The sequence below is a fragment of the Lasioglossum baleicum genome, chromosome 5, assembly GCF_051020765.1.
Source record: "Lasioglossum baleicum chromosome 5, iyLasBale1, whole genome shotgun sequence".
NCBI classification, from domain to species: domain Eukaryota; kingdom Metazoa; phylum Arthropoda; class Insecta; order Hymenoptera; family Halictidae; genus Lasioglossum; species Lasioglossum baleicum.
The window spans coordinates 9,399,925-9,422,140 of record NC_134933.1 but is presented as its reverse complement, the minus strand read 5'-3'; the positions used below and the strand labels follow the sequence as shown (position 1 = coordinate 9,422,140).

At 39.5% G+C, this 22,216-nt stretch overlaps 2 protein-coding genes across 10 annotated transcripts; one reads left to right on the top strand and one right to left on the bottom strand.

The window, feature by feature from the left end:
• Positions 1 to 1,170: 1,170 nt before the first annotated feature.
• D2hgdh (D-2-hydroxyglutaric acid dehydrogenase) lies at positions 1,171 to 15,660 on the bottom strand. 3 transcript variants are annotated; one of them, XM_076423502.1, is made up of 11 exons: positions 15,459 to 15,659; positions 15,278 to 15,396; positions 15,060 to 15,148; positions 13,183 to 13,307; positions 4,711 to 4,950; positions 4,165 to 4,362; positions 3,143 to 3,336; positions 2,833 to 3,001; positions 2,454 to 2,752; positions 2,109 to 2,277; positions 1,172 to 2,038 (listed from the first exon to the last, which is right to left on the bottom strand). In XM_076423502.1, exons 5-11 carry the CDS (start codon positions 4,943 to 4,945, stop codon positions 1,770 to 1,772), a joined length of 1,533 nt encoding a protein of 510 aa, XP_076279617.1. In that variant the 5' UTR covers positions 4,946 to 4,950; positions 13,183 to 13,307; positions 15,060 to 15,148; positions 15,278 to 15,396; positions 15,459 to 15,659; the 3' UTR covers positions 1,172 to 1,769. The 3 variants fall into 3 exon arrangements, with proteins under 3 accessions (XP_076279618.1, XP_076279616.1, XP_076279617.1); XM_076423503.1 differs by lacking the exon at positions 13,183 to 13,307 and having other exon boundaries at positions 1,171 to 2,038; positions 15,459 to 15,660; XM_076423501.1 differs by lacking the exons at positions 13,183 to 13,307; positions 15,060 to 15,148; positions 15,278 to 15,396; positions 15,459 to 15,659 and adding an exon at positions 12,874 to 13,014 and having other exon boundaries at positions 1,171 to 2,038.
• LOC143208745 (uncharacterized) lies at positions 10,895 to 21,670 on the top strand. 7 transcript variants are annotated; one of them, XM_076423449.1, is made up of 14 exons: positions 10,895 to 11,157; positions 13,853 to 14,517; positions 14,592 to 14,843; positions 14,918 to 15,202; positions 15,971 to 16,163; positions 16,238 to 16,476; positions 16,618 to 16,834; positions 17,564 to 17,739; positions 17,969 to 18,257; positions 18,331 to 18,585; positions 18,709 to 18,783; positions 18,872 to 19,019; positions 19,416 to 19,599; positions 19,684 to 21,670. In XM_076423449.1, the coding sequence occupies exons 2-14, from the start codon at positions 14,017 to 14,019 to the stop codon at positions 19,909 to 19,911; spliced, it is 3,042 nt and encodes a 1,013-aa protein (XP_076279564.1). In that variant the 5' UTR covers positions 10,895 to 11,157; positions 13,853 to 14,016; the 3' UTR covers positions 19,912 to 21,670. The 7 variants fall into 7 exon arrangements, with proteins under 7 accessions (XP_076279564.1, XP_076279563.1, XP_076279558.1 ...); XM_076423448.1 differs by having other exon boundaries at positions 16,238 to 16,464; positions 18,664 to 18,783; positions 19,684 to 21,667; XM_076423443.1 differs by having other exon boundaries at positions 18,664 to 18,783; positions 19,684 to 21,665.
• The last annotated feature ends 546 nt before the right edge of the window (positions 21,671 to 22,216 follow it).

Sequence of the window (22,216 nt, the reverse complement as noted above, 5' to 3'; positions counted from 1 at the left end):
GCGAGATATACTTCTCGTTCTACTGAACGGTTTCTTTGTCCAATCATTTAAACAATAATTATATAACCTAACTTTCCATAACTGGATACAGATAGATATTATTTTCATGCATCAATTTGTTTATTTACTGTTAGCTGACAATAGAAAACCATATATATATATTATTCGATATATTTGGTACTCATCCGAATAAATGAATTATGCAAACCGTAGATATTTCTGTTTAATGAATTAAAATAGTTCCTGGTAAGGTAATTTCAGGATCGATGATGCATACGTGAGATAGACATAGTTTGACATGCTAAATATAAATTTCTGGCGGGCATATTAAATCGATGACGAATAAATTTATTCTGGGGCATTTGTTCGCACATATACACTTCGATTTGTATAGATGCAATAAGGAATCGAATAATACAGATGTTTCTCGACTGAATTCGATGTATGCATGCGAGTTGTGTATCGATATAATTTGGACTTTGGTCGGTTATCGTGTACAGGGTGATATAAATAATATTTGAATGCAAAATTAAACATACTATATATATATACATATTTGAATAAATGTTGGAAGCAGGAGATTGAGAGATTGTGGGATGATTATATATATAGGGACAGCTCTAGGAACCAAATTGGAAAACAATTGGCAGAAATTAGAAAAAATATATAAGAATAATAATTCAAATTTAGAAAATATAGGATATTTTGGTCAGATGTGGAAAAATTGAAAAAACATATATGAATTTTAAAAAATTGTAAATAACCTAAATCAATTTTAAATAATTGAAAATAACATATTTCAATTTTACAAAATTGAAAAAAGTATAAATGCTATTTTTATTTCATAAAAGGTCCTTAATAATAAAAATCGTTGCATCGAAATTTGAATAAGTGTCCGGTAACTTATGGACGGGAGTGTAAATAATTTCATTTTAACATTACATTGCCATTTTTCATATTTACAATATAATCTATAAATCGTTCGACTGGACGCTAGCGACCTCTGCACGGCCATTTATACAATCTCTACCAATTACAGAATCGATAAAACAGCATCAAACTGCGTTTATTCTTGCACATGCGTGGTAAAACGCGGCAATTTTTAACGATTTTATTTCAATTATAAATCGTCTTCAAAATAATACTTGAATAATCCGTGAATAAATTCTACAAATAAATGGACAATAAATAGACAGAAAAATATGATTTGTTTATTGAATACATTCAGGTATGTATATCAATGTATCATCCATTACGTATATTTATCCCGTCAACGTTCAACGATCTATTTTTACAATACTTTCATTTTAAATCAAATTGCTCTTAATCCTTCTACCCAGCGTCCTTATTTAAGAACGAATGAAGAATTAAGATAAATCAGTTTTGCAACAGAGCAACACAACAGATCTTGTGAGCGTTGATATGTTAAAAACAATGGGTTTATTATTAAAGTTATATGTACATCATTGTATTTTGTACGTATGAATTTTTTAACGTTTACCTTGTTCATGAGGTAGAAGTAATTTTTAATTGTACACAAGGTAGAAGTAATTATACTAGACAGCGGATCTTTATGCAAAATAAAAACTTTGTACCTAAATTCCATCAAACTCGAGTGAAATGAAAATTTATTTTCATTTCTAATATGTTTAACAGGTTGAAAATGATCCTAACAATATCTACACATTTTTCGAATGTTTTCATTGTTTTAAATTACACCTGGTTTTCGTCGTACGCATTTACACGCGTGAAAATCCGCTTTCTAGCGATTACGAGGCTGCCTTGACCGGATGTAGAACTTTGTACGGATTGAGAATACCGTTCGGATCCATAAGCTTCTTGAGGTCGTGCATCAGCTCGATCTCGGACGATGATCTACTCATATGCAGGTACTTGGTTTTGGTAAATCCTATGCCGTGTTCAGCGCTAACACTGCCGCGTAGGCTGGACACATATTCGAAGATGAATGGTTGCAATTGCGCCGCGATGTCGGGTTCGTAGTTCGGTATCGAAATTTGCACGTGAATGTTTCCGTCGCCTGATTTATACAAAAGATAATCATTACAACACTAACACCGTTGTCGGCCGATCAATTTGTTAAGTCATACCTAAATGGCCGTAACCAGAGATCCTTATGATGCGTGGATCGCGCACGCGATCCCTGAGCACCTCGATCACCTTATAGAAGGACGGCAACGGTATCGAAATGTCATATTTGAACACGTATCCTTCCCGCAGGACTCCCTCGCTAATACGTTCTCTGAGCAACCATATATTCTGCGCATAAAACAAGGCGAAACCATTTCTTATATCGTCTGTGAAATGAAACTTCTTCGGACACGTTATCTTCGTGGGAGGAACGTTTGATCGGCATGCTATCGTAGACAAGGATAAGTACTCGATGGAATTCTATTTCTCTGGGTATCAGGTTCTGTGTTACTCGAATTACTAACTTTTACTTTAGCAGGGTCCGACGTTAGCGTGCCATCCTCGATCACATCATCCGCGAGCGCCTTCTCCACGAAGAGCGCGAGCTTCTCTTCGTCGTGAGTCGCGTTGCTACCGGAAGTCTCCAACAGGACATAAAAATCATGTCCCCCGGGCACCGAGGTCAGCGGACTTTTCAAACCGAACGCGCCCATCGAGCTGTCTAACGACAACTTATCCATCATCTCGTAGGAAGACAGGATCTCCCCAAGTTCCCTCTTCGCTAGCTGGAACGCTTTCAGGACTTTGTCGAAACTGTTCAGACCTGGAAGCGCAACGGATATCTCGCGCGTTATCGACGAACAAACGGAGGAAGGCGTTGAAATCTTTTCTCCGGTCTAATACCTAAAAACGCGACGTTCACCGCTTTCGGAAGAGGAGGACATTGGATGGCGACTTTCGTCACGATTCCCAGGGTTCCCTCGGACCCTATGAACATGTGCTTCAGATGGTAGCCGGTGTTGTTCTTCTTCAGCGTGTTCAAGCAGTCGACCACGTCGCCGTTCGCCTTCACCTGGAACAAACATCTTCTCGAGACCGTGCCGACAATCGATAGGTGTGCGATCTATGGCGATTTTATGATTTTCGCTGTACGTTTCTGGGGCTCTCGCGACAGTTTGATGTTTCATCTGCCGAATACTTTGGGAAAACTCACAGCTTCGAGGCCAAGCACGTTCCCGTGCAGATTGCCGTAGCGAAGAAGTCTAAGGCCGCCAGCATTCGTCGACACGCAACCACCGATCAAGCAACTACCTTTAGCGCCGAGATCGAGTGGCATCATCAAGCCGACGTTCGCCAAATGATTGTCCAGCTCCTCTAACACGCAGCCGGCCTCGCAGGTTAACACCCCTACCGTTTTAAGTATCGTGAGGAAAGAGTAACGGTGGGATCTACTAAAGGTGTCGGAGTCTCCTACGTCTGGACTCTGGACGCAGCCGTTTGCGATCCATACTCCATTCGTCGTATCTCCCTGCTGTGTGTTCAGACGCGCAGCATAAACGGATTATGGATCGCAAAACGCCGCGTCCAAACGCGCTTAGGAGATCCCGCCAGGGGGCAGACTCTTATTTCCAGAATTGCAAGGGTGCGGGATGCGCTTGATAAAAAATGTCTCCCTCAAAAGTCCTATTTCTACGTTTACGAGACGTAATTTAGTTACGTAAATTTAATGTCTAATAATATGTTTAAATATTTTCTTGTCGGTTCTACAATTCTCAGATGCTTCACTTTCCGCGTCTTTCGTTTGTAGTTGCTGGCTTCGAATTGTAATTAAATCTGAAATGTCTGCTTAAAGATTCGGCAATACCATTCAATTCCATTATTATTTAGTTTCTTACTAAGTTGTACGTGGAAATTTCTGCTCGCATTCTATGGTGAGAAAAATGTGAGATGCAGCACGCTGCAGTCTACCTCAAAAGTCCTATTTTTACGTTTACGACCATTATGCGCAGCTTTATGATTCCGAATAATGCAAATTACACTGCTGAATAATTCAAATGACGCCTCGTAAATGTAAAAATAGGACTTTTGAGGGCGATCGCGGCTTAGATTGGTCTTTTATTTAGTATCTTTCCTAGAAACGAGTCTACCCCTTGAAACGATTCCTCGATCGCTCAGCCAGCCAAACACGCTTGCTCCCGAGTCGCGATGCAATTCTCGTAATATACGTTTACCAACCTGCCAACTCGTTCGTTTCGATGATCTTATTCATCAGTTTCATCGAAACAACGATCTCGTCGAATACTGGCACGCTGCCCCCAACGAGGCCGGTGTTACCGCTTTGAGGACACACGGCCAACCGATTCTCGTCGCAGTATTTCAATATGGCCGACACTTCCTCCGTGGTCTTTGGTTTTAAAACCAGACTGCTCTTCCCTGCAATCAGACGTTGCGGAAATGTTTGTCTAGATCGAATCTACGATAGTAATCGCGATCGTGATGTTACACGTCTGATTAAATCTCCTTCTTCTTTCTTATCTCGAACCAGTTAAAAGTGAATTGTATTGTAAGCTTGTTTCTTCCAGATAGGATCTAACGACGCGATTGTTTTCGTCCGCGGAAAATACGGAGACATTAGTAATTAGTAATGTATGTACGGTTAAATTTTCGTTATTGTGTCGTTTGTTTGGTTCCTTCGTTGTTCTTCTTGGTTTCGCGGTTTCTTATGTTATACTGCGTGAATTCTGTCAGGTTAATTCGATAGTTTCCATCGTTTTACCTTACCTCTGACGATTTTCGAGTAATCTATGTTGTAGCCCTCGCATTCCTCAGGATCCGAGATCACCCTGTTCCGACCGAGCAGATCGTTGAAGAAGGACACATGCGTGTTTTGGATTGACGCGTAAGGACCCCGTTGTATTTGGTACCTGTCGGAAGTGAACGCCGGCTTCGCGTTCGCGGAGAACGACCGGAAAGCCGAAGTGGTGCGAAACGTGCGGGACAATCCACGCAGACTCATCGTTTCTGCAAAAAAGATTTCGTATCCTTCTTTTCAATGGAACACCATCGAAGAATATCCACCCTAGGCTGTAGTCGATCTCTCATTTGCAAATCTGACGATCGTCGCTACAGGCGCGCAAGGGAGGGACCACGCGACCCCCGAACGCGTCTTCATGATTAATCGGTCCCTCGTTCTTGTCAAGCTTTCCCGATAAAAGTTGCCCTCGTTGGCCGCGGTTCATATTCTACGATTTCGGTAAATTTAGGTGTCCGGAATGGTATTCTCGGAACGAGGACTCTCCGCTAATTGAAACGTGACATTTCTGTAACGCGGCTAAAGATCGCGCGAGGCGAAAGTGATTTAGGACGATCCGCGAATATAGATCCTAGAATACCGATTTCTCTTGAATCACAAAACAAATATCGATATCGTTGAATTCGTTAATCGTTTCGTTGCAGTGGTAATGATCTAAACTTAATTAACCCTCATTCAGCCCCCTTTTCAAATTGACACAGTGACTAAAAATTGATAAAATAACAAGGTAAACAGTTATTTTCCGATGTTCTTTTTTATTGAAATTGATGAGTAGATAAAATTGAATATGTCAATATACGATCTCTCATCTATTAAAATTATTAAGGGAGGAAATAACATTCTATTTGGTTTCTATATCTTGGAATCGAGGCAAACAATTTTTATTTTGCATAAAGTTCCGCCGTCTATTGATGAGTTAACATTTACATCCTAGGTTTTTAAATTTACCTACGAATTACAGAACAGCATAACTTATTTCGGGAAAAACTGTGTGAAATTGGCACGAGGGACGGATGAGGGTTAAGAGATTATTGCGATGGATTATGAGAGCGACATGTTACATAGACACGTCCCCGTATGTTTTAACAACTTGGATCGGTCGGTAAGATGTATAATGATCCTTTTATTTACGGAGCAAATGAACAAAATCCTATTTACCGTGAAGCATACCGTTTATTCTTCCCATACTCCTTTTTTTAAAAAGAATCCCAAGGACTCCATTAATACTTCGATCGCCTATTGAACTTATCTCTTATTAGTAGACAGCGGATTTGACTCGTTTACGACAATAATGAATAGATGTAATTTAAAACGGTGAAAATGTTGGAAGAATTTGCACTGAAGGAATGTTTCATTTCCGAGTTAACAATGTTAACATAGCTCCGAGTGCAAAGGGTTTCAAAAGAAAGTTACTTTCTATTTGGCTCGCAGTTTGTTGAAAATGTTTATTTCGCATAAAGATCCGGAACGAAATTTTTCGAAACGAATCTAGAGGAGACCTGATTTATGTAGTTCTGAACGGAAAGGCCGGTTGCCAGACCAGTGTCCCCTTTCGAAGGAAAGAATCAACAGGTTCGTTCGACGTAGCTAATGTACTTAACTTTTAATTACTCGCATGCGATATACAGTCTTTCAAAACTTGAAAAATTTAGTGTTTCAAGCATGCACAAAGTGTCGACTACGCTAGCAAATATTTCTTTTGCATCGCGGTAGTTATTTTATCCAAATAAAAAAATCTGTATGCATTTGTGGCTCCTGAAAATGTTCAAGAAAGGGTAGAATATAAAATTCGACAGAATTTGGTACGAGTTTTGCTACCACTGGAAACAAAATTCTATTTTACATCCCACTTTTTTCAAATTCGCCTACAAAAATTGATAATTTCATAAACATCCGCTGAACTGACGGTTCAAATCATCGATATACAGGGTGTCCCACTGTATCGAGAACGGCAGGATATCTCGGAAGACAGTGTCGTTATCAAAAAAGCGTTCCTACAAAAGTTGTTTGGTATGACGGACTAAGTTACGTGGTACTAATTGTTTTGTTGTGGGTGGAGTGGTGGAGGACATTTCAAGGTCACCTTGATTTTTTTAAATGGAATAGTATATTTTTTTCTTTAGAAAACAATAGCGGGTAGTGAGACGAATCCAAAGATGTGCTACATGATATTATTCTGATTTTGATGAACGTAAATTGTTAGCTTGTGTTTACATCCTGCATCGGTCGACGGCCAACAGCCAGCAGCCGCTGCTAAGTGGCGTCAAATACGTCGGTATTAAATTACTGAGATAGAACTCGATACTGTAAACAAAGTTCGAATTTATCTTCCACGTGCTTCTTTCAGTAGTTCTTTCATGATCGACAAGTTAGTTTGAGACGTGCATTCAGTGAGCAAAAAAGTCAAAGCACTTTATTCTCTTCGATCCCTTACCATCTCCTTTTTCCTCCGTATACCCCAATTTTATTCCGTATTGGAACAATTGTACTGCAGGAGGTTTGTCGGAAGAAAAGTCAGTATTTATTAACGAATTGTTCTCCTCCGCTGCTTGGAGCTAACTGCCCGAACGCGGTGCTCTGCCGATCTTTTTCGAATCGCGGCAACGCGGAGCCACGATCCGATCATTCGGCAATTGTTTGTGGCAATCTGTTTAAAAAACAGATTGCAGTCGCGAAAAAGCACAAAAAAATAAAATTAAAAAAGATTAGCAAAACAAATTTTTTTTTTTAATTAGCACACCTTTGGATTCGTCTCACTACCCGCTATTATTTTCTAAAGAAAAAAATATACTATTCCATTTCAAAAAAAATCAAGGCGACCTTGAAATGTCCTCCACCACTCCACCCACAACAAAACAATTAATACCACGTAACTTAGCCTGTAATACCAAACAACTTTTGTAGGAACACTTTTTTGATAACGACACTGTCTTCCGAGATATCCTGCCGTTCTCGATACAGTGGGACATCCTGTATGTTGGATTATCAACAAGTTACAAAAATGAATCAACGATCTCAGAGTCGTATTCTTAAACAGAGATTACGAAGTATCGATGGAACGTTCTCACAAGTATGTATACTTTCTTACAAGTGCCGAACTGTGGGGGGGCTAACCTAAACAGTTTGGAGATACGAAGTGACTCTGGTTTCCTTTCTGGGGGTCCCAAAGATTCTTTCCTTCTTAAAAGTAAGTCGAAGCTAAGACATCTCATGGTAAAGTGCTTCCTTCCTCGCCGTGAAATAAAGGCTAACTTTTACTTTAAAAGTACCAGTGTTCATTCATTCACACCCATATCCAATAGTATACATTCTCGAACGAATACTTTCCGCGAAAATATTCGCGGTATGCTAACGATGTTGCGCAAGGGTTACCCGGCGAGATTAATATTCGATGACTGAGTTTCCCGGGTTCGAAAGGATCAAGGAAGAAACTGTTGGACCCGAGAGGTCTGCTCGCGAGCAATTAAAAAGACTAAACGAAAGAGCGATGGAGGGTGCGTGATCCTCAAGATCGAGAAAAGGAAGAGGGAATGTTCGTGTTGGAACGGGGGGATCGCGGTCGCATGTGGAGGACCAGGCGTGGCGTAATTACGTGCCCCCGGCTGCTTCCATTTTCTACATGCTAACTCCTGATCGACGGACATCGAATATTATAATCCACGATTATGGGCAACTCCCCTCCTCCTCCTCCTACTCCCTCTCCTTTTTCTTGATCGCCGCGCCCCCCCACCTTCGACGCGTGTGTGTCGTTCAAGAGGATTCGCGAGGAGGCGACGCGTGGTTGAATTACGATTCCCGCGTGAAGAACGGTGGGGAAAATAAGGTCAGGGGTAGAGGGGTTGAAAGTCTGACAAGGAAGGCTGATCCGCGAGAAAGAGAGATGAACGGAGATGCAAATCCGTATCGGGTAGAGGGAGGGGGAAGAGGACAACGCGAATGGAAAACAGAGAAGCCAACAAGGAGGCTAGAGTGGGAAGGGGACCAATCGTCGCGACGACTGAACGCTGTACGTTTCTTTCTCTGTGTGAACGTAACCGGCTTCCCGATACGTCCTGTGTCCGCTCTATACGTGTGTACGAAACACGCTCGTACACGTTTACTCCTTTCGTGTGCATGTATAACTCAAACATTCGAATGGCTCCTTGATTGTAGCACGGGGACCAACACAACGACCAACGAGTATCCACACGAATAATATGGCTGTATACGTATACAGGGGGAAACGGTTGCGTATAGATAGAAGGAACGGGTGTGTATATTGGTGTCGGCCAGTATACGATATACATACATAGCGGTTCTCGCACGGGGGGACGCATGCGCGACACCGCCGACGGGACCGCGAACGCTAATTTCTTAGTGGCGGCTCGAATCATTAACTTGTTACCTTGGCAACCCCGGTCGACCTAAACCATTGGCTGCCACGTTCCCCCACCTTCCCCCGTTCACACGCTCTATCGGTCGAACGAGAAACTAGCGTGCCTCGCCGCCACGCTTCCTCCCGCGGAATATATTGTAATTTTCTTAACCTCGCTGCGAACCGGACTATAGGCTATTGCCGTTTCTCTCAGCCCACGCGCACGCACACACTCACCCAACCCCTTTCCACGAACGATGTACTCGTGTGTGTGTTAGAAAGGGTGGGAGCGAGGGAGCGACGCTGAGAGAGGGAGAAAGAACATGCCGCCGTAGGGACGTGGTTGATAGAAACTGGCGCGGCCACGACTCTTCCTACCCTTCGACGCGCCAACGTCCTACAGTCCTGTGTTTCTTTGTCGAAATCCGTGACCGGTATTGGAAGATCACCGATAAATCGCGTCTCGATCTTTTCCAGACTGCCCCCCCCCCTCCCTGACTTTTTTTCCTCGGAAAAGTTCTGTGTAAATAAGAAATTATTTTTCCACCGATATCGATGAAATATCGGGAAAATTTAGTTTTCTCGAGGATGCGAACGATACTCGGCGACGTATATCGGACCGATACGGTCGAGTGGTCCGAAAATAAGTTTGTCGTTAGAACCAATTAAGATCTCGAGCTTCAGATCGATACGGGATAAGAATTGTTATGGCGTAACGTATAAGATGTCCTTCGACATTCCCCATTGGAATCGCGGTTTTAGCGGGCCAAGTCCGACGATCGAATACAGGACATTCCAAGTAGTTGATATGTATTCGCGCAACCCAGTATCGCCTTTCGTTCTCTGAATGGCGACAAAAATGCAGGACACACTTTCTACGGATTGGACAGACGTCCACCACATAGACGCGGAAGACCAATCGCGAACGAAATCGCTGCACGGGGTTTCGAGCAGGGCTGTAGAAGCTCGGCTTAGAAACAGCTGTGACAGGGACGTAACTAGCGATCTTGAAATCTAGGCGCTTCGTGTACGAACGTGAAACATTAATTCAAAAATATTTCATCGTGCTGTGATCGTAGCTCGAGAAACTTCGAACGAAGAGATATACATATTCAATTTTAATGTACTGCATTGAAAATGTAATGTGATGTAAATAATTATCAAATTTTGTATATGTATTACGGTGTTCTATACACGATAGTGTTCTATCGGTCTTTACAACACACAAGAGAAAAAATGACTGGTATTCGACAATTTGATTCTTTGAATTTGAATTTTTTTTCATAAATGACTTTACTGACCGAGAACGTATACCTACCTGGCGTTAACACGAGAATCAACGAGATGCAAATTTTCCTTGATAAGAGAAGAAACGATGGAGAAATATTTGCAGATGTTCCAGTGTAACAAATAAGAGCGATCGATACGAACGAGTATAAACAAAAATATCGTGTGTCTGTCCGGGGTGAGCATTCGGGTTTGTTCGTCCCTGATGGTATCGTCGAGTATACTGCGAAATATTCCGCGGACTATAATCGCGTGTACGTGCATCGGGGAGCGTGCGCGCGTGTTGGTCGATGGTATCTGTGTGAGACAGAGGTGAGAGTATGAGTACCGTTACGGGGCATGCGCCTGCAGCCACCATATCCAATAGCCCCGCCTTTCACAGCGCAAACGATGCCTTTGGGATTTGTCCTCGCTGGACCAATGGGCGAACGAGGATACCGTACGGTACGGGAGAGGTGAGGTTATAAGTGTTGGTGTGGTGGGGTGGGCTTGATGGGAAGAAGGGGAGGGAGGACGGAGAGAAGCGAGGGGTTCCGTGGATCGTGTGGGAGCAGGGAGGCAGACAACGAATGCGACTACGAATGCTCGCGAAAGCTCGCGACGTCAACGTATAAGAAAAACTTTCTTTAAAATTCGTCCAGTGTTTGTTGTTATTTTTCTCGAAGACGATAGTGCACGATTGAAAAGTTCGGCCGTGTTCACAGTGGATCGGTGGTGGTGGTGATTGTCCACGGCGTGTTCGAAAACGTGATAGGTGTGACTGCGCAGTCGCCATGTGAGTACCTGAAACAAGTTCCTCAAACTCTCTGTGCCAGTCTCGTGCGGTTTAGATACTTTTTAATCCTCCTGTACACCCGTATTCGTCCCTGCTTTCCGAACCGATCAATCGTCATGTGTACTCAGGCATAACCTCAACGGATACTTGCCGAGAGACAGTCATCGAGTATATAACGACTACGGTGTGTTACGTCCCGCCGGATCTTCGAACGTGCTTTATTTTGTAATCCAATATGTCGGCGTTAGGGACGCGCTGTACCGTTCTTGGCGAGACGCGAGTCTTCTCTGTATTCTTCCGCGTATCACGGTTCCTCGGTATTGCAAAAAACACGAGAACGCCGCGCGTGTTGTTATTATCATTGTCCCTCGTTATTACCATTATGGCGAAATCCATGTTGTCAACCGCCCCCTATCACCAGTTGTTTCTCCCCTTCTCTTTCTCTCTCGCTCTCTCTCTCTCTCTCTCTCGCTGTGTGTGTGTGTGTCTCTCTTATTTTTCTTTTCCCCCTATTGCTTCCCTCCCCCTTCAGCCCGCCTTTCAATCGTATTTCCCGCTCAGAGTAATACTCTCCCCTCTCCCGTCGACCCTCCTCGTCATGCCACTAATTATGGTGGTACATACTGGCGGGACGACATTTTGTGTTCCTTCATCTCCGATCTCAAGATGGACCGTGTTCGTATTCTCAGTTCGTCGATATTTTCAAAGGTTTTTCGCCAACGCAGGTCCCTTCCTTACCGTTCGAGAAACGGTTTTTTTAGACTTGCCTATCTGAGATTTACTGTCCTTTGTTTTTACGGCCCTCGGTGGACCACGGATGCTTATGTGAATTTGTTGTTTTAACTTTGAATTACTCGTATATAGTTTAATTACAATATTGAAACATTCAATTTAGAAGTACATAGTTATTTTACTCGAGTAAAAATTGATCTATGTTTGGAGTCTGTATAGAGTTCTATGTAAACAGTTCTGTAGAAAATGTAATGCGAGTAACTGAAGGTTAAGAAACAGTCTATGTTTTTATTATATTTTATTGTTTTTACGGCACTCGGTGGACCACGGATACTTATGTAAATTCATAGTTTGAACTTTTAATTACATGCATATAGCACTTACAATCTCGAAACATTAAATTTAGTATGCCGTCCACGCTAGAAAATATCTGTTTTGCATCGAAGTATGTCGTTATTTTATTCGAAAAAAATTGATTTATGTTTGGAGTCTATATAGAGTTCTTTGTAAACAGTTCTGTAGAAAATGGAGTGCGAGTAACTGAAGGTTAAGAAACAATCTATGGAAACGAATTTGATTTCGTTCAGAACTATTTCAGTATTGTATTATTTAGAATGCGATCTCTCGGTTAAATACATATTGCTCTATGTTTCACAGGTTAGGAGACGCTCTATGTGTACATAAACATTTGATATTCTATACATATAGTATTTACGAATAAATATTTCTGTTCTAATATGTACACCCACTTGTTCAACTGTTTTATATATGTCTCGTAATTATTGTCGGATACAAAAAAGCTGAGGCAATCGATTATCTCAATTAGAATTTGAAAAGTAAAGAATTTTACTCGGTTATATCGTACGGCTCTATATAAATATGTAGAAAATCAATTTCCAAATCCGAGCGATACATGTTTTCAGTTTTAACTTGCTTTTTAGCTGAATTAACTGTACGGATAAATAATTAAACGATATTTATTACCGAAAATTCTTGTTCTCGTTGTTCTTGTAGAATTTCTGAACATTGCCTGCAATACTCGTTTGAAGGTTATCTCTGATTTTTATGGCACAAAACACTTGTAAAAATTCACTATGTATAAAGTGAAAAGAATATTTATCAGTTAGCTAACGTTGATGTACAAACTTGCATATTTAGTTTTGTAATATACATGATGATTTCGTACGAGAATGCGAAAGGTATCGCGTGCAAAATTTCATACGTTCGTGTAAAATTAATTAATCTCTATTTCGTTGAATATTTACGAAGGACAACTATCCGCAGAACACTTACATTGTTTAGTAAAAAAACTGGTCACTTTGAACACCTCACTTTCGCACTTTTCTCGCCAGTATAATCGAACACTTGTAATTCACTGAGATTCGAATTTAAACTGGCGATACTCCACGTGTATTTAGCTGAAATATTAAGGTTATGAATGATCACTATCACAGATATATCTATGTATAACGTAATGGAATATTTTCTACATATCGTAACACAAATCATGAATGGTGCTACATTGCAAAATCTATCAGTTCGACACGCGTGTACGATTGTTTAATGTTTTAACAATCTGTACATAGAATTGTATAAGATTTTAAATATGAATAAATACATGCTTATCGTATACATATTACTCATATTACTATATAATACTTGAAATCAATTATTTGCATGAATAGTAACGAATCATGATGTAGATCCATGTATAGATTGTTTAATGTTTGAACAATCTGTACATACAATTGTACAAGATTTTCAATATGAATACACTTATTTTTTACAATTTTTTGCTATAAACACATAAAGATCCGCAGTCTAATAATTACAAACAAATTCATAGAGAATACACATTTGATCACACTGCTCATGCATAAATGATTTGAACATGCTTTATTTTTATAATGTGTTTTTCCACTTTGAAATGAATCAGAATAAGAAAGAACAATTTTGTTTCCAGGTGCTGCAAGTTGAAAAGATTAAAAGTGATAATTTAATGAAAAACATTTATATACAATGGCAAGGAAAAAAGACATTCATTTGCTGAAAATTTAATAACTGAGAAAGAAACACTTCTTTTCGAAAGGAAGTTCAATTCTAAATAATAACAAGGTGTAGGAAAACATGACAGATGTTAAACCAATTGGAATCTCTCAAAATCAGCCACAACAAACGCAACAGCAACAACAACCTCAACAACAACAGCAGCAGCAGCAACCTCAACAACAGCAACAACAACAGCCTCAGCAACAAATGATGATTGCAACCCATGATATACAACAACAACAAAATGTACAGCAACAGCAGCAGCATGTTCAGCAACAATCTGCTCAACAACAACAAGTACAACAATCCCAGCAACAAGTACAGTCTCAGCAAGTTCAGCCGCAACAACAAATTCAGCAGCAAGTGCAATCACAACAGCAAATGCAAGTTCAGCAACAGGTTCAACAACAAGTTCAACAGCAAGTGCAGCAACAAGTGCAGCAGCAAGTTCAGCAACAGCAGCAGCAGCAGCAGCAACAACAGTCTCAGCAGCAGCAATCCAATAGCGGACAGCACAATGTTGTTCCCACGCAAGTGCAAGTTCAGCCGCAGGTAGCGGCGATTATGCCTCAGCAGCAGGTGAAAATTAAAGAATAAGAAACAAGCTTTGAATGTACCAGGGTGGAATTTGTAAAATTATCAAAATTTTATAGGGTGCTGTTGCGGTATCGATGCAACATCAACAACAAGGTGTCGGTGGAGTTTCTATGACTCTATCGGGTCAACCAGGAGCAACGACTATAACTACTATGGCTGCTCATCCGCAAGCGGTACAAGTTATTCAACAACCTATGCAAAACCAAGCATATCATTTACAGCAGCTTTATAATACTCAAGGAACTCCGCTGTTAATGCCAGGTAACCTGGCTCTTCATCCTGCAGGAATCAACCCTTCGTCTATACAGGTACTTAAACTCTCCGGCGATACTTTACTATCTTATAGACTCGCAAATTCTCTTCTAAGTAAGATACTTTATAGGTGATAACAGCTGGTAAACCGTTTCAATCGGCTGCTCAACTAACGCCTCACATGTTGACTACTGCATCGACACCTGGTCAGGGCGGTGGTCATCCTGCAGGCGGTGGTACTAAAGTACAAGGATTTCCTACTGGTTACTTACCGGTACCTACTTCTGCTACACCAGGAGCAGGACAGACCTTAGTGTTCGGGCAACTGGGTGTATTAGGTTCTCCGCAACCACCTCAATCCCTACAACAACAACAGCAACAACAGTCTGCAGCCAAACAAGATCAAGTACAAAAGGTACTACTGCGCATCAACTTTTAATGTAATATACAGAGTGGGTCACTACACACAGATATTACAGTAATGTCTTACTGTAAGTCTTGCTGAAAGATTAGCTGTATGTCGCTACGCTGCCATTTCATTCCACATTCGCCAAGCAGTGTAAACACGCCGCGTAATCCGATACCGGGCGGGTATATCGGTGTGAACTACTAATCCAATTAAAAACTTCTTTAGTTTTCATTATTTTTTTATGGGACTTTGACCAACTTACTTGTGGCATTTTTCTAATAAAAATGATACCAAATATGATATAATTCCGATGATATTTACTTGTGTAATGAACGATGAATGTTTCGGACACAAGGAAGAATATCGTACTTTTCTTTGCGTCGAAAACTTTCATCGTTCATTAGCCATCAAAAAATAATGAAAAATAAAGAAGTTTTGTTATTGGTTTAGTTATGTTTACACTTCTCTGCGACAGAGGTCTCTCGAGCTTCGCTATGCTTTTCTACGTTCGGCGCGGTATTTGAAGCCACAAAAAAATAGTGACATTAGTAATGTCACATTACTGTACCACCTTGATTTACGTCATTATTATTATACTTGGCGAGAAATGTTTGGATGGAGATCAAATAGTTTCAAGAGATACACATACCGATGTTATTAGTTTTTTCATCCAAACAATAAATCAAGGTGGTAAAATCTGGCGACCCATCCTGTACATATATATTTTGCACACGTTCTATGTTTCACGCGCATATCGTTCCCGATTCTTTTTAGTATACCACATGCCCAACAGCTACGCAGCCCGGCGGAAGAGGTGGCATGCAGTTCGCACCGTGGCAATTGACGCCGCAAGTAGCATGGACAGGAATTCAACCGCCAGCATTTCTTACAAATCAAATATTCATACGAGGTCCTAACCAGCCCGATATGTTCATACAGAGTCCGCAACCGATTCAAGCTCACAATGGTTAGTTTTAGCGTTCGTATCGAATATATCGTACGATCGAGGCGCAAGATAACATGTTCCTCTTATAATTCTAGCACTAGCGACGCAACAACAAATCCAGGGAGTGCAACAGATTGCTTCGGCGAGCGCGAAACCAAAGGTAATGGATATACAACAGCAGCAGCAGCAACAAAGTAAGCAAAGCACAGGTGGACAACGACCGTTGAGTATTTTGCCGTCCTCCCTGCAAGCAGTACAAGCTGCCAATATACGAGCTGCAAGTTCCGTTTCCACGCAAACAGTTCACGGAGTTCAAGCCACGGTATATGCACAGGTTACTATGAACAAGCAATAGTTGAAAGAGTCGGTTTCAGCTGCTGCGATTATTCGAGTCGCCTGATTCAAAGTTCTTCTTCTTCTGTTTGCGTGTAATGAAACGAAAAACGTTTGCTTTTGTATGTTCTATATAACGTAGAGTGGAAAAGGAAGTAGCGGCGGTAAAGGTCGCGGTAAACCACTACAATCGCCGCAGCAACCGCAGCAACAGTCACAGCAAACGATGCAACAACAACACCAACAGGTTTTTATTCAACAGAAACAGCACACGCAGCAGCAACAGCAAATGCAGCAACAGTATCAACAGCAACAAGTGCAACCGTCGCAACAGCAAATACAGCCTAAACCCATAATGAGTCAGTTTACATTTTCTATACGTGATTATTTTTAACCTTTTACACTCGGAGCTATTTTAACTCGAAAATTAAAAGCATCTCTTCCGACCCAGAATATTTCCATTCTCTATGATCTTTTTAACCCTTTGCACTCGGAGCTATTTTAACTGGAAATTAAACATTTCTTCCGATCTAGAATATTTCCATTCCCTATGATTTTTGAAATTTTATGGGTATGAAATCGGTATAATACCTTATACAATACCTAAATGTTTAGTAATTGATTAAATACCGATACATTTAATAATGTAAACAATATTTTGAATAATGGTACAGAGCAATTTTTAGTGGTGCCTCAGAGGGGACAACCAAGTGCAAAGGGTTAAAATTTCGTGGATATGAAATTGATATAATACCTCGTACGATACTTAAATGTTTAGTAACTGATTAGTAGACTACGGATCTCTATGCAAAATAAAACGTGTTCGCGTTGAAGACAGAGGAGCCAAATAAAAATTGTATATTCTTCTCTTCATTATCCTATTAAGCTGAAACTTAATATATTGAAGAACTGAAGCTGAAACTAATACATTGATGTCCTTAAATATTTTTAACATGACCACTGCTTTAAATTGTACGTGCCCATTTTTCTCATAAATGCATAAAATCCGCAGTCTACTGATTAGACATCAACACATCTAAGTTTAGCAGATTCGTTGAATGTCTAAACGCTGTCCATTTTCCTTTTAGCAAACATGGCCATACAGCAGCAGCAACAGCCTGGTGTAGTCCTTGGTGGAGAACGGCCGATCATGCCTGTGGTATCCGTAGGCGGTGTAGGGGTTGGTGTTGGAGTTGCCACCACGTCTCAAATGAGTCAAGTACAACAGTCACCGATGTCCACAGTACAACAGTTACCACTACAGGTAATGAACGACATTACATTCTTTTCTACTAGGTCGTTGCTTATAGACTGTTCGATTTTGAACAGTAACGTTAAACAACCGCAACTATTTCTTATTGATTGAAGAATCACACGTTCTTGATTGTATCATGGTAGACATTGAATTTTTTAGTCACTCGCATGCTTCATTTACGATATTGTCATCTCTATTTTGTAGTTCTTTTTACAATCTGCGATGAAATATATTTCAGGCGATCAATTCGACAATAATTGGTAGTCAAATAGTTAGTGGGACGTCACAGGTTCAAACAATGTCCATGGTAAACCAGTCGACGGATCAGCAAACTCATGATAATAGCAATTCTACTATAATGATCACATCGCCCGATCGTAACCATCAAACAGAGTGTTCCTTAGTATTACCAGGCACTACGAACATCACAATTACGAACGACGACAATACTAAACCACTTATGAAGAAAGAAGACACCATGCCACTTACGATAGAAGAGATCACAGTACCGCAGCCAGAAGCAACAGGTTGGTTTTAGCGAGAAACAATATATATATATTTCATGTTCAATGAAAATTTTTACATATACGTTTTGCACAGACGGGGACCAATGTAAAGCAGCTACCAAGGATGAAGAAAATTCATCCGTCAAGCCAGAAGATAAACCGTGCAACAATCCTTTGGCAGGATTGGCGAACACAATTAATTCCATAACGAACGGTGTCAACAGCGAAGAGTCTGCAGCACTACCTATCTCGGTATCGGTTACTGCGAACAGTAAACATGTGCCTCCGAAAGCAATGGTTAAACCGCAAGTTCTTACACATGTAATAGAAGGTTTTGTCATACAAGAAGGTAAAAAGAACCGAGTTGGATAAATTATATGGAATATACGATTTATAATATTTATCCTTATGAATATGTCTGTTTCAGCGTCTGAACCATTTGCTGTTAATCGAACGTCATTAAATAATACAGTTAGTCAAGAGAATAATAATATTTTAAATCGTAATAATAGTTCTTCGGAGAAAGAGAATCACGAAGAACCGCCGAGTAAGATTTTAAAAAGCTAATATATATATTTTCTGTAGAGATCCACATTGAAATCGTGTTGTTTAATGAAATGTTTTATTCCTCGCAGGGAAAAAGCATGCGCCGAATTATCCCAGCGATGAGGACGGAAGTAATGCTCAAATCGGAAAGTGTGAAACATGCGGTAATTTAGTGGACGAGCAGAATATTAAATTCAAGAAGGAGAAGCGTTTCTGTTCCACTGGATGCGCAAAGAGGTTCGTAGAAATACAGAAGCAATTGAGAAAGTACACTCCCGTCCATAAGTCGCCGGACACTATTCAAATTTCGACACAATTCTTACTAAAATTCTTTCTAACGTAGAGAACATGCAAATTAAATCTGCAATTACATAGTACTTGCTAATTCTTTTTTCAATTTTCGAAATATTATCGTACTGTAACTACGTCTAATAAAAATAAAACAATCAAATCAAGCTAAAAGCTTGTAATATTTAATTACCATTTTATTGAACGGTAAGTAAGTGTCCGCTGATTTGTGGACGGGAGTGTACATTAATTAGATTAGAAATTGTATAAACGTGCAAATTAATGTAAAGTAAGTTTTTGAGTTATTTCAAACATTAATCATATCATAAATTATGAATGAAATAGCAAAAAACGCGAGGTGAGAGACCGGGACGGAGGAGAAAAACAGTGGACTGAGATGGAGACTGAATCAAAGAACATCGACGTAGATATGATCAAGAAGAATGGAGAAGAAAAGTCATTGTCTACCACAACTACTACGTCTTCTGTGGACGAAATACTGCCAAAAGTTAATCCTGTTAAGTGGACGGTAAGAATATCACGCACCCATAGTTTATAGCTAAATAATACAATTCAGATAAATAATACAAGTATCTTGTGTGATACATAATAGGTTGGTGAAGTATGCGACTTCATACGTGGTTTGCCAGGCTGTGCGGACTACGCGGAAGATTTTGCTATTCAAGAGATAGATGGTCAAGCACTTATGTTACTCAAAGAAGATCACCTGATGTCAGCTATGAGCATTAAATTGGGACCGGCGTTGAAAATTGTTGCGAAAATCGACTCGATGCGCGTCGAATCATTATCGAATTCTAATCCTACATCTAACAACTCGTAAATGATTTACTGCTTGAGATTTTTATCTTCAAAATTTCAAGTTGCAGCCTATGGGCTACAGGGTTTGTGCAAGTATTCGATCGGATTATAGATTTAAGATTTCTAAGAAAAGCATAAGATGTTTTTTTATGAACATACAACTCTTTATATTTCGTTCTGGTTTCACTCGATTCCGATGAAAATCCTTTTCTCGTTTCATAGATTGGTATATCGATTACTAAGAGCATTAGTACTTCAGAATATACCGATATGGTTTAAAGGTCGATCTCTGTAAGACGATATTTCGAGCCTCGTACTATTTCTTGGTATGCTAAAAAGGCTTCGTTGGAGTTTTCGAATTTTATTAAAATTTTTTTTTTATTTGGATGTATCATATTGGTATAAAAGCACAGATTTATGATTCTTTTCTTTTCGATCGGTCTTACATTGATTGATTTTCGTATGTGTAAATAAAACTCATTCTCCTTGTTTTTCTTAATTTCAAGTGTATCTATATCGCATCTAAGAAATTTTGTAGACTACCATTTTACGAAGTATGGTTGGCTAGAACTATCAAGAAACTGAGTACAAATTATGTCCATTACAAGAGAAAGAAGAAAAACGTTGTATATATACTATCCGGCATATAAGCGATGTATTTTGTACTCGAAAATTACTTTTTGGAAGGTGTACAAAAATTTATTGCCTTCTGTAAGACTTAACAATAATTCTGAAAGGAGATCAGGCATTTTTAAAAAGAAAAAGAAGAAGTTAGGCTTTACGATGAATAGTAATTTATGTGCTTGACAATTTCAAATCGAGATGTAGGACGTTTGAAGCAACATAATTAACATTATCGACCATGTACTTTGTAAATGTATCATATGCACTCACCTTGCATACGTGTAAATATTAAACATAAAATGTTTATTTAATATACAAATTTTATAACATGAAATTTTAGTTATTAACAGAAGTACTCCTACCATTTATAGTGATTTACTTTCGATTTAAGTCATTGATCGCTGTAAACGAAGAAAGATATATTTCTATTATTTGTATAAAATACGATGTTACGCGAAATGCAAAAACAGTAGATTTATAATCTTATGTAATATTCGATGAACGTCTATCGTGGAGCGTGTTCATTGAAATTGAAAAAGGATATCAATGTGTTATTTATATACTCGTTCTTTACAATTATGAACAGTGTAAATAGAATATTTATTCCCTAAGCATTTATTCGGTACATATATATATTTAATTCTGCATTGAATCACACACGTCTCGGCAACTATATATATTACAAAAAAAATCATTTCAAAAATCCAACACAATATTCGTATGCATAACGTGCATAGTACTTTTTTCTTTTTATATTACAACTTTTACTTTTGCTTTACGAGAGCGAGATAATTAAGAAATTATCGACAACATAATACTTAGGTAAAACAGCACTCATTACAAAACTAAATATATAAAGCACATTCGTTCTATGTCAAATTTGAAAATCACTCAGGGCTTAATCACACGATATGCCTTTTTATACTCATTTGGAAGACATTATGTGGTATGGGATGTATACAATTCTGACTTCTCAAATAAAACACATTTTTTCAAATAGTTTATTCATGCTACAATTTCTATATTTGGTAAATTAGAAAGTATGAAATGTACTATTTCTCTCTCTCTCTCTCTTTCAACTGAAAGAAAAGAACCCCTGGTAAATGCTATTTTTAAATACAGTACTCGGGGTAGACTGGGGTAAACTCGTTTCTAGGATTGCAAGGGTGCGGGATGCGCCTTCTCATTTCTCGATAATGTAAAGGTGGGCTTATTTAGTGAAAAGCGCTAGATAAAAGATCTATACCGCGATCGCCCTCGGAAGACCTATTTTTACGTTTACGAGGCGTAATTTGCATTATTCGGCAGTATAGCTGTCGCAGCTTTATTATAATATATTATTATAATTATGCTTCCGAATAATGCAAATTACGCCTCGTAAGCGTAAAAATAGGACTTCTGAAGGCGATCGCGGCCTAGATTGATTTTTTATCTATTTAGCTTTATTTATTTTCACTACTGAAAAAGCCCATTATTTATCGAGAAATGATTATCAATCCTGAAAACGAGAGTCTACCCCCTTGATGTATATGTTTCTTGAACTATTATTTTATTATAATTTATTATAACATAATGTAATATTCATTTTCATACATCTACACTTGCGGATTCGTGTTTATTATTATTATTATTGTGTTATTTCAGCAGCTATGTCGGCTAGAGGTCTTCCCTCAGCCAGCAGGCCTTCTTCGGTTTGCAATCTC